The 12,518-nt window shown below is 39.8% G+C and overlaps 1 protein-coding gene across 1 annotated transcript; it reads right to left on the reverse strand.

Annotated features, from left to right (window-relative positions):
* Positions 1-4,445: 4,445 nt before the first annotated feature.
* On the reverse strand, positions 4,446-5,066 carry LOC149239701 (uncharacterized). The gene is made up of 2 exons (XM_089369942.1): positions 4,837-5,066; positions 4,446-4,740 (listed from the first exon to the last, which is right to left on the reverse strand). The coding sequence occupies exons 1-2, from the start codon at positions 5,064-5,066 to the stop codon at positions 4,446-4,448; spliced, it is 525 nt and encodes a 174-aa protein (XP_089226068.1).
* Between the last annotated feature and the right edge of the window lie 7,452 nt (positions 5,067-12,518).

Raw genomic sequence — 12,518 nt, forward strand, 5'->3', positions numbered from 1 at the left:
TACCTGCTCACCAACCATCTTGGTCAAAACTTCACCATTGATCTGCCTCACCAGATCAGACAGCCATCACACGATATCGCGTGGATTTCTATCTGATTGTTATCTGCCCGAGGGTACGCAAAATGGGTGGTTTCCCCGTGCTACATGTCGACTAGGAAGGCTAATCACGTGAAATTTAAGAAAACTGCTTCCAGCTTTGAGGGCATGCGAAATACTTCTTACTGCCATCTAAACCTGCTCCCTTATTTCTGCACATTCCTTTAAGCACTCCAATCTCTATTGTCAATCTTTCTCCTAATATGACGGCCATCGCATCACCCGATACCATTTCCCATGTTTCTTTTTCCCGCGATCTAATATCCCCCATCCATATGCCGATTAATCCTGTCTGTCCATCTCCTGACACCACCTGCGAGATATAATCTTAGTCGTTCATCATGTTAGTTCACCCTGTTCACCCATCTACCTACGTACCCTCCAACGATCTAATCTTAGCCATTAGTTTGCCTTTCACCCACCTGATCCAACGGTTCTTAGGCATTGTTGCTCCCTCACATCCTCTTTTCACTAATTTGACCTCCGACTACTTCTTCCGCTTAAACACAAACTCAGCTTAGTTTCCATTGTTTACCCCTTAGTTTAGTTTTGATCCTCTTATTTCTGCAACTTAGATAATTATCATTAGATTAGTGATTGACCTAGTAATTCTGCTTAGCATAGTTGTTTAATTGGTTAGCTAGGTCTGGTGTGAGTTTAGCATTACATGATTTCTTTTTTCATTTCTGCAGTAGAATAGCTCTCCCCTAGTATAGGTCTGCTCTCATTCCATCAAAATCAAACTTCTTCTGACCTTATAGAAGTCTGGCTTGGAACCCCTGGTGTCTCTTGCCAGATGAGCAGTGACAACAGGCAGTACCTTCACTTCTACTTGTGTATATAGCACAGTCACCTCCAAGTTTGTACGAACCTCAGGTTGATAAGTAAAGCTGGTAGCCCTGGGGTTGTAGCATTCTTGCTGCAATACCTAGGCTCATCACGCAATACCTCTAGAAGGAATTTTTAATAAATTTTCACGAAGTGCAGGAGGAAAGAAAGGAATTTCACTATGTCTGGCCCCTGCTATTAATTGTACTCATTGCATGGCGACTTCCGGATGATAGTCAGTTCCCTCCATAGGATCAAAATTCACTGTAGGCAGCGTAGTTTGCCTCATTGTGGGCGACAAAGGATCTATAGAGGATTACAGAGTCAAAAGTATTTTGGATACTAGTCGTGATGAACCTCCATGTAGTGATAAGTTGGAGGCCAAGGTTATCTCCAACCTTGTTTGAGCATTTGCGGACCTTCGTGGAATTTAAGTCCAATTTTCATAATGTATCCATCTGCGCAAAGCGAGATCCTAAGAAGGTATGGCACAAGTTTCCATACCTAGTAACGAAGGCTGATGTACATGAGATTGTTGGGTCATGGCCAGTAGAGTGGCTACAACACATAGATCTTGGCACAGGTACCAACAAAGGCGTAGAAATCTCTTCTGCGCAGACGATAGCTGCACAGAAACAGAAAGAATCAACACAACCATCAGTGCTATAGTTAGTTGATCAGAAGAAGAAAGAAGCTACTGCTAAAGCAACTGTTGCTAAGGAAACTAGCGATAAAGAGCGCGTTACAAAAGAGGCCATAGTAGAAGTCGAAGCATCGACTTCCCATCATACTAAAGAGTAGGAATAATCCGAGCAGGAAGGAGGCAGGGGTGACGAGTAGAGCACTCCCTTCAAATTGCAAAAGAGGACCAAGGAAATGACTCCTTGACCCCGAAAGAAGTAAAAATCAGACAAGCAGGCACACACGGACCCAATGGTCCACATTGAGGGGGACTTGGATGAGATTAGGGATAAGGTCTGCAACACAACAACATAGTTGTGGACTCAATTTGATCAGTGGTACATGCAGATATTGGGGAGTGTTCAAAAGGATCTACACGAGTTGCAGATTCAAGAAGGCAGAATTTAGGTGAGCGTGGAATAAGCGAGTGGGGTCCAAGCGAGCCTGCAGCACGCAAGTGAGAGCATAATGGAAATAGAATGAACCCTCGACCTCAGATTCATTCCCTTGTGAGAAGGAAAATTACACTCAAAGTCAAAGGCAGATAACTCTCAGCTTGGAAAGATCAAGGGCCTGGGTATGAATTTAGTCGCACTACCCTTTCAAATCCTCCATGCGCTGCATCAGGGGGTCTCAGATGAGCTTCAGATTAGAGAGCAGTGTGCACTTTCGGTAATTAGCAAAGTCAAAATTAACAATGAGTAGATATTCACTGAAAAATTTCAGGCTCTTAAAGAAAAGGAAGAGCTAGCAATGCGAAGCCAGAGCCTAGAAGCAGAAATGACACAAGCATGTAATTTAGTATCGGAGCTACACATTCCAGAGGATGCATCAACTTCAGAAAAGGTTCAGAAATTGGCCGTTGTAGTGCAACAATCTAAGGAGGAGGTAGTCCAAGTTACTTTTGATTTCCAGATGAATATCTCGGAACTACAATTGAAAGTGCAGCTGATTACTCCACCAGAGGTTAGGGAGCAGCGTGGCATAGCCATCGGAGAACACATGTCTACCTTGGATAATGCAGTAATGGGATGCAATTGTTTCTTTGAAAATGAAATGGAGTTATGCACCATTTTTCATGAGGAATCAAAACTACAGAGATTGGGTACATAGATCAGAGAGGCACAATAGAAAGTCGATGAGATTAGGGTGACTATGCGTACTTTGAGGCCAATCCAGTGCTTCGCACGCTTAGAATTGAAGGTGCTGCAGGGAAAGGTTGAGGAGATGCAGTGAAAATAACAAGTTTTGAAGGCTCATATTCAACCATCAATAGAGGAAGCGAGCCAAATTACTTTGGCTATCCAAGAGAAGCTGAAGACTTTCCAGCAGACGCAGAGGACCATGCGCCTCACGATGGAGGGGCCAACTATAAAGAAGCTAGTCGAAGAAGTGCAGAAGGTTGTTGTACAAAGCACAACGGACCTTGAAGTCTTGAAGATGGAGTTCAATGAACTCTGCAACAAAGTGGAGAAGCCAACTGAGCGACTCGAGGGCGAGTCACCATATTTGTGTTGGGGGCCTGTTGGGATGGGATCTATAAGGTCAAATTTTGTCAGTAAAGTTAATTTTTGCAATAGCTTTTGTGAAATAATGTAAAATCTCCGCAAAATATGGAAGCTGAGTGTGAAGCTAAGTAAGAGTCAAAGGCGCATGAGTCCCTTGTATGGCTAGGTGATAGGATGGTTTTGAGACTCACCCATGGTCCAGAGGACATGGTATTATAACGAAAAGGCTATATATAATGAGTCTAAAGGGATAAATTTTGGTGAAGAATAATTGTAAGGGCAAGGTGCTAAGTTAGGAAAAGTCTATTTCCTGTACTTAGGCGAAAGGGGAAGGTTCCTGCAGCTGAGTGCGCGGAGACCTTGGTAAGTCCGTAACTGAGTGAGCGGGCCCCTGCAACTGGGTGCGCAGGGATAAGAAGTCTATATCTCGATGTTTACATCTTAACAAAGACTATTTTGAGCTGAATTTGTGCACAAGTTCCTTGTTTATTTACTTATGTTTAAGTTTATGTATCTTCGCTTTGTGATCTGTTTGATGTGAATTAATGATTAATTTCTGCGCGAAACGGATGGATATGTAATTTTTAGCCATAATAGGTATAATTAACCTCCTTCATGGAGATCGAGAAGTTTCTATATAGATATTATTTTGCTAACTCTTTAGAAATGGTAGATCTACGCGACAACAGATCTAGGTCATAAGGGCTTCAGAATATACAGTTTATTGTGCTAAAGTAGTGAATCTGTATATTTTATGCATGTTAAGTAAAATTAGGTACATTCACGAAGGTCTGAAGGTCATTTCAATAGAGTTGCAGTAGTTGACAATTGGAAGGAATAGATCTGAGCGAAGGAAGATCTAAGCTATAATATCCTTAGGAAGACCATCACATAGGCCCCTGGATGTAGAAACCTGGTTCTAGCATTCTGTAATATTGCTTTGGGTGAGACTACAGCCTGCGCTACGCAGGTTGTTATTGAAAGGGTCAGTAGTTAGGGTTTTGTTGGTTGGTGTGAATAACTCTGAACCTAGGTTAGACCCCCTTAAGCCAACATATAATTTGAGGCTATGTCCATTCACGATCAAAGGAGTATGTGCCTCATCAATTTTTATAATTCTAGCTATCCCATTATCGAACACCATGTCAACTTCAGATGGTCCCATCCACCTGGAGCAGAGTTTCCCTCAAAATCCTTGAATCGAGAATGATAGAGTAATGCCAAATCTCCTCTTTGAAACAACTTTTTCTTAATGAATTTGTCGTGCCATTTAGTTCATTGATTTTGGATTGCAGTAGTATTCTGGAAAACTACCAAACAAATTTCATTCAACTATTCCATTCGGTATTTCTGGGCTTCTGAAAGATCTAAACCTACTTCAAGGGCAGTCTTGAGTGCCTTAATTTCGAATTCCACTGGAAACAAAGGAGATTTCCCGTAGACAATCTCATATGGTGAAAATCGTGTTGTGTTTCGCCATGTTGTTCTATAAGCCCACAATGCCTCAAGAAGCTTTTCCACCCAATTCTGGCAATGGTTCACTATAGTCTTTGTAAGAATATTTTCTGGTACCTTGTTTGTGCTTTCGACTTGACCATTCGCCTGAGGGTGATATGGAGATGTTACCCTATGCTTGATTCCATAGTTTTTCATAAGTCCTGCTATCAGATGTGATGTAAATGGTGCCCCTCCATCCAAAACTATCTCTTTAAGAGCTTTTTACCATTCAAGAATTTCTTCAAATAAAAAGTCAGAGACAACCTGTTCTATTGCTTTCACAACAGCCTTGGCCTCTACCCACTTTGTCACACAATCCGTGCAAACCAAAATGTGAACTTTCTGTTGTGAAGGTGGACTAAGTGGGCCAACACAATTGATATCCCATTTTTCAAAGGGCTCAAGAGCTAGTTGGGGCTGTAACAATATTTCATCTACCTGACCAAGCTGACCCATCCGCTGGTAAATATCTCACCCTCTAACATATTTCCTTGCATCACGAAAAATAGAAGGCCAATATTATCCGATTTGTAACACCTTATGGCCTGTCTGCTTTTCTGCAAAATTTCCCCCATAGGGGCCATCATGAGAAACTTTCAATACATCATAGATGTCATCTCTACTTATGAAGCACCAGATTTGCTGATCAAATCCTGTGTAAAATAGATATCCCTCTATCGATGAATAATGAGCACTATGATGGATAATCCTTCGTTGTTCTTTGTAAGGAAAGTGTTGAGGCACCTTTCCTGTAGCAAGATAGTTAGCAATATCTACATACCACGAAGTGTGATTAGAAATTGCAAAAAGATGTTCATTTGGAAAACTATCCTCTAGAGGTGTACCTTCATCACTAGTATCTGTCCTAGACAGGAAATATGCAACTACATTATCTTTCCTTGGTTTATCTACAATGGTAATATCAAATTCTTGAATTAACAGTAACCATCTTGTAATGTGACCAAGGGTTATTGGTTTGTTCATCAGATACCTGATAGTTGTATGATCAGTGTGCATGAAAGTAGGATACCTTGTGATATAATGCCGATATTTATTAACAACATAAATTACATCCAATAACTCCTTTTTAGTTACCGTATAGTTTAATTCAGCAGGGGTCAAATTCTCGCTGACATAGTAAAATGTGTACGGTTTCTTGTCCTCTTGTTGCCCCAAAACCACCCCTACTACTGTTTGAGAAGCATCAATAGAGATGTGAAACGAGAGTTTCCAGTTAGGACAATGTAGTATTGGATCCTTGCAGAATAGTTCTTTGATTTCTACAAAAGCTGCTTCACATTCATCTGTCCACACAAATTCTACATCCTTAGGTAGCAATTGAAAAAGTTGGAATGCTATTTTAGAATTTTCTTCTATGAAATGCCTATAATAGACAACATAACCAATAAAGTCGTGTACCTGTGTCAGTGTCTTAGGTTTAGGAAATTTTAAGTTTAACTCTACCTTTGTAGGATCAACCCAAATTCCTGCAGCTGAAAGCAAGTGTCCTAGCGCTATTCCTTCTTTCATAATTATATGACATTTGACTATACTAAGAGAAACATGTGTTTGCTTGCATCTCTCAAGTACTTTCTCTAAGTTTTTCAAATCTTCTGTAAAGGAATCTCGATAAAATTACTAATATTTCCCTTTGAAAGGTAGCAGGTGCGTTACAGAGGCCAAATGGAAGAAATCAGTAAGAAAAGCTTCCCCAAGGGCATGTGAAGGTAGTTTTTTCCTGATCCTTGGGAGCTATTTGTGTCTGATTATATCCGCTAAATCCATCTAGAAAGGAGAAAAACTCATTCCTAGCTAATGTATCAAGGACTTGGTCAATAAAGGGTAAGGAAAAATGGTCTTTCTGAGTTGCTTTGTTTCATGTAATCAACGCAGATTTGCCACTTGCCATTCTTCTTAGGGACAATGACCAACGGGGAAACCCATTAACTGTCCAATATCGGATAAATTAAACCCACATCTAATAGCTTCTACAATTCATATTTAGCAATATTTTTTAAGGCATGATTCATTATTCTTTGTGATTGCCTAATAGGTCGAAATTCCTCTTTAATGTATATATGATGAGTACATAAATCAGCAATTATTTCTTTCATATCGGTATACTCCCAAGCAAAGGATTCTTTATGCTCCCGAAGGACTTTCAACAGTTGTTCGGATTGGGAGTGTGAAAGGTCAGGATTAATATTCAATGTTTTCCCTGGTTCAATTTCTACAGGAACACTATTACGAGGTACAATTTCAGGAATGTTTTCTACTTCTGTTTCTAGTTCAATATCTTCTTGAACATTGTAGATCATGACAATTTCTAATAGCTGACGGGTTGAATTAGAAACAGAGTTGGGATTGCTGAGAAAGGTGCTAATGGCATCATCTTCCATTTCATCTTTAAAACAGAGAGCCTCGCTAATGGTAAGGATGGGTCTAACTTCTTCATTCTCAGATTCAGGCTCTTTGGTAGGTAGAGAATTTTGTATCAAGGTAAATCCGGGTTTATTTGATGAACTTGGTTCTACAAGGGATAAAGGATAAGGTTCTTTGTAACTTCCCCATTGGATATTACCATGTTTCCATATCGACACCCAATGTAAGCATCTGCAGTTGCAAGCCAAGGTCTTCCTAAAATCAAAGGATGCCCACCGACTGGGGATTGGGTATGTAAAACCAAAAGGTCAATGGGGTACTGCCATGAGTCTACCAAAATAGTGATATCTTCTAGCTTCCCTACCAGTCTAATAGTAGATTGATCTGCCAATTCTAGGACGGTGGGAGTTGGTTTAAGGTTCCACAGACCCAAGGTAATCACAGTTGCAGAGGTTATAACATTAATCGTTGCCCCCAAATCTACTAGTACATTTGGGATATCCACCCCATTAATCTACACTGTCAAATTAGATTCGTAGGATCCCCGTATTTGACAGGTATAGATTTCCCCAACATTATATCTGATAATTTACCCATGACATGAATAGTAAGTGGGTCCTTTGGTTTTCTACTAGGTTTCTTAGAACAATATTTTTTAATTGTCTTAGCATACATCACTAAGCCCTTCATAGCTTGAAGTAATAGAATTTTAACGAATAAATTCTACAATTCTCCTAAAAAATCAAATTCGGGATGAGGACTTTATTTGCTTAAAGATAATATTTAAGGATAGGGTGGACCAGTCTGACATCCTCTAGTAACAATAGTTTGTGAACGAGTTTGTTGATTTATAGGAATCTGTGTTGGCTCATCCCCTATGTTCTTTGTTCTGGTTTTGAGACTTCATCATATGTATGCTCAACAATTATAGGTGAATTCTAAGCATTGACCACCCAACCAGATTGAAGATTTAATTTGTTACATTCCATAGTGGAAATACTATATGTAGGGAGGTTGAGTGTCTCAACCTGTTGAGCCCTTATGTTATTTGGATTTGGATTGGATTGGATAGGTAGTTGAGGATGAAGAGGAGGATTACTAGTGGGCACATTATGTTACAGATCCATTTGGGCACATCAAATCCCAACATTCAGATCAATGTTTTAGGACTCATCAAACCCTAAATTCAGTTGTTTCATGCCCTAAACAAGTCAGCCCTTTGAATGCCTCCTTCCCAAACAGTTTCATGACTTGAAGACATCCAAAAATTGCCTCTAGAGGGACCAGCATAGGTAAGCCCTTATGAAGGTGCGCTGCAGAGTAGTTGAGTCCACTACCAAGGTGCTCTGTAGAGAACTTAGGCTTCCTTTCACTTGTGTTGGGCGAGAATGAACGAAATTCACATGGGGTTTGGGGAATATTCTTATCTTTTGGAGTCATCTAGAAGTTTCCATGTCTTATCAACTCCTATGAGCTTGAAAATGGATGAGGAATGAGTTAAGGAGCATCCTATCCTCTCATCCCTTCCTCCATGGAACTAATTCTAAGTATGGAAGGCCATTCAATGTCACCATTAATGACAAAACCTCCTTCATCTTCCTATAAATTGACCACTCATCTAAGTGATCAGGGATGGCTGGATTATGTTGAATTGTAAGGAGATAATGCTGCTATGAGACTTGACTTTGGAGCAAATGATGTGATGCCACAAGCTTTTCTTGTTTTTGATGTGATGTGGATGGGATCCATGCTGGAGGAATGAATTTGAATCAGACACTGATGGTTGTAATTCCTTCTTCTATTTAATAAAGTGTTTGAACCTTTTTCCATATATGTGTTGTTTCATAATGCTTATATGTATGAATTGCTTCTAATTCCTTTCATTTATATTCAATGGATCATATGCTTTGATCGGTTTTCGTCTTCTATTGTGTTGACAGGGTACTTTTCAAGCGGATTAGGTACGGGAAGGAGCGACGGAATCGATACAAGGGAGACGAGAGGAAAGCAGAACTACAGGTAGGTCTTCTATCCTCTCTTCTTATCTATTGCTTATAAGGAAAACCTAAAACACTTTAAATTGTTGTTCTAGGCACAACTACTTGTCTAGTGAATTAGTATTTATCGTAGATGCTAAATTCTCCAAAACAAATTGGCGACTCCACTGGGGATCGAAATAAAAACAAAAATAAAGAGGTACTGGTCAGCAATGACTGGGGAAAATGGAAAAAGGGGAAAACCACTTTATGGTAGTAGGTCGCTCTTGAACATGACACTTTCACTCCATCACCGTGACTATCTGGGTTGGGTTATTATCTTTGATGACTATCACACCGTTGGTCTATCATAGCATCCATCACTTTGTTTTGGGTCAATGCTACCAATTCACTTTAGTGTCGCCGACATGTTCAAGAGAAATCATCCAGTCAAAATCCATATTTTGCAATACCATAAACCTTCATTTTCATGACTACCATTCCTAAACCTTGTGTCATCAGTCAAATTCCATCTCTAAAATCACTACACTCGTTTTGTGCCATTGATGTGGGATACATCAAGGCCCTCCTACGACGAGTCGCTTCTTGTCGACATCAACTCATTGTCCAAGAAGTTGACTTAGAAACACCCATTTAGTACCTTGAAGCTTGCATGCATCAATGGCAGGTTTCTCGCTTTTGGCGATAGGCATACATCAATGGCCTTCGACCAAAATACTTTGTATGGTGTTTGCCATCAAATCATCCATTCACACCACGCAAAATTTACTGTAGTACCTTGAGGATCATTATAATTATTGATGATTTCTCTCACATCTATTAACAGCTTACATCATCGGCTGGTAATCAGATGGTGTCTTCCCATGTTCGACTTCAAATCACATATTCACATGGTTACACTCGTACTTGAGTGAATGTTTGAACGAGATTGAAGACCCCAGATCTAGTTTCATCCATCCGGGCTGCGATATCAGGAGTACTAAATCATATGTACAATAGCTTTACATTGATAGTCATTCTGATCATGGGTCTATATCTATAGACGAATATTTATGTACATGTAATGAAAGATTATAAGATGAGCATGGGTATGCCTTCCCTCAAAAATTCATGTAAAATTAAATATCATGATATATGTATTGTAATTTATGCAGGTCACCTTCCACTTCGATACCTCCTCATCACATCGTAAAGCATTTCATTCGACATTGGCATTTTTCTGACTTCATGCTTTAGGGGGCAATTGTTACAGATCCATTTGGGCACATCAAATCCCAACATTCAGATAAGTGTTTTAGGACTCATCAAACCCTAAATTTAGTTGTTTCATGCCCTAAACAAGTCAACCCTTTGAATGCCTCCTTCCGAGAGAGTTTCATGACTTGAAGACATCTAGAAATTGCCTCTAGAGGGACCAGCACATGTAAGCCCTTATGAAGGTGCACTGTAGAGCAGTTGAGTCCACTGCCAGGGTGCTCTGCAGAGCACTTAGGCTTCCTTTCATCTACGCTAGGTGAGAATGAGCGAAATTCACATAGGGTTTGGGGAATATTCTTATCTTTTGGAGTCATCTAGAAGTTTCCTTGTCTTATCAACTCTTGTGAGCTCGAAAATGGATAAGGAATGAGTTAAGGAGCATCTTATCCTCTCGTCCCTTCCTCCATGGAACTAATTCTAAGTATGGAAGTCCATTCAATGTCACCATTAATGACAAAACATCCTTCATCTTCCTATAAATTGACCACTCATCTAAGTGATCAGGGGTTGGCTGGATTATGTTGAATTATAAGGAGATAATACTGCTATGAGACTTGACTTTGGAGCAAATGATGTGATGCCACAAGCTTGTCTTGCTTTTGATGTGATGTGGATGGGATCCAAGCTTATCTTTCGTAATGCTTATATGTATGAATTGCTTCTGATTCCTTTCATTTATATTCAATGGATCATATGCTTTGATGGGTTTTCGTCTTCTATTGTGTTGACAGGGTACTTTTCAAGCGGATTAAGTACAAGAAGGAGCGACAGAATCGATACAAGGGAGATGAGAGGAAAGCGGAACTACAGGTAGGCCTTCTATCCTCTCTTCTTATCTATTGCTTATAGGGAAAGTCTAAAACACTTTAAGCTGTTGTTCTAGGCACAGCTACTTGTCTAGTGAATTAGTATTTATCTTTAGATGCTAAATTCTCCAAAACAAATTAGCAGACACTTGTAGCTGTTGTTGTGGGATAGGTTAGGAGAACTGTCCTGAAGGAGGAGGAGGAGGTCCATGCCAGTTCTCAAACCATGAAGAATATGGACCAGATTGAGGGTACTAGGGTTGCCAGGTCATTGGATATTGGTAAGACTATGGCCAAGAAGGTGAAAAAGGTACAGGTTTCTGACCAAAATTCATATTATTAAAATACTGAGACAGGTGTTGAGGCATGCCTTGATTCATGTTCGGCGGCCGTGGTTGCCATGGTTTCCTTGATCCCATAAAATAAAGTTGATTTGGTTCTTCATTTGTTCCCTGAAAGATTCCCTTCAATCCAGGAAGCGACTAGAAAGTGCTAGTGGAATGACTCTATTCACATATCAGAAAAGTATCCACAAAATTTAATGGACATTCCTTCAATAGATGCTTCTTCCTGCATTAAGGGTAGAAAATAGACATAGCCTTCTCTCCTTCCATCTTCTTCTGCTTTGCCTGCAACACGTCTAATTGTGATGATAATGTGCTCAGGATATCGTTTCTCAGGTTGTCCAACAGATTCCCAATTTCAGCCTTCGTAAATCCACCACTGGATGTTTTGAGAGTTTGGATTCTCACCTCTGTCTCACAGCCCCTCGTGAACACTTGATCCATAATTCATAGATGGTATAAAATTATTCCTTCGATATATCTCCTTTCCCTATTATGTTCAATAGCTCCAGAGATTCCTCCCTCAGTGCTTTAAGAAAAATGATCTTCAAGGTATTCTTATCCAAGTCACTATGGCCTAATCTCTGAAAACTATATTGAAAATGTTCCACAAAATATTCCATATTCTCATCCTATTTATGCATAATCTTAAAAATTTCTTCCTTTACATCTCGGGATTTGCAATAGTCCTAATATTTCTCAAGGAAAATCGTCTTGATATCATCCCATGTAGCAATAGATTTTCCTCCTAAACCCATAAACCATCTCAAAGCTATTCCCTTCAAAGTAGCGGGGAGTATCTCCAATTTTTGAGCATTACAAATGCAATCATACCCCAAGCAAATGACATCGAATTAAAAAAGGAATGTGTCCGGATCATTGGAATTAAGTCCATGGAAATTAGGTAGTTATGTCAAAGGAATAGGCTTCATAGGTGCATCACCTATGATATCTCCAATTGGAAATTCAATCGAAGAAGTTGCAAGAACCATGAATATCTGCCAATACCCACTTGGAATTTCAATAGGCTCTAGCTCTGGCTGTTCTATAATAGATGATGAAAGTTGTTTAACAACATTTCCTTTATCAAATGGTGCAAATAATTCCCTCAAAGATTCTTCC

This window comes from Pinus tabuliformis, chromosome 8 (genome assembly GCF_031772625.1).
Source record: "Pinus tabuliformis cultivar Carrire ecotype Pingquan chromosome 8, CPIR1, whole genome shotgun sequence".
NCBI lineage: Eukaryota > Viridiplantae > Streptophyta > Pinopsida > Pinales > Pinaceae > Pinus > Pinus tabuliformis.

Bases quoted from the DNA above. Each gene is read 5' to 3' on its own strand.
- LOC149239701 (XM_089369942.1), bottom strand. From the start codon at position 5,066: ATGGGTCAGCTTGGTCAGGTAGATGAAATATTGTTACAGCCCCAACTA. The intron at 4,741-4,836 runs GTAAAAAGCTCT...AATCAAGCATAG, and splicing joins TTTGAAGAAATTCTTGAATG to GGTAACATCTCCATATCACC.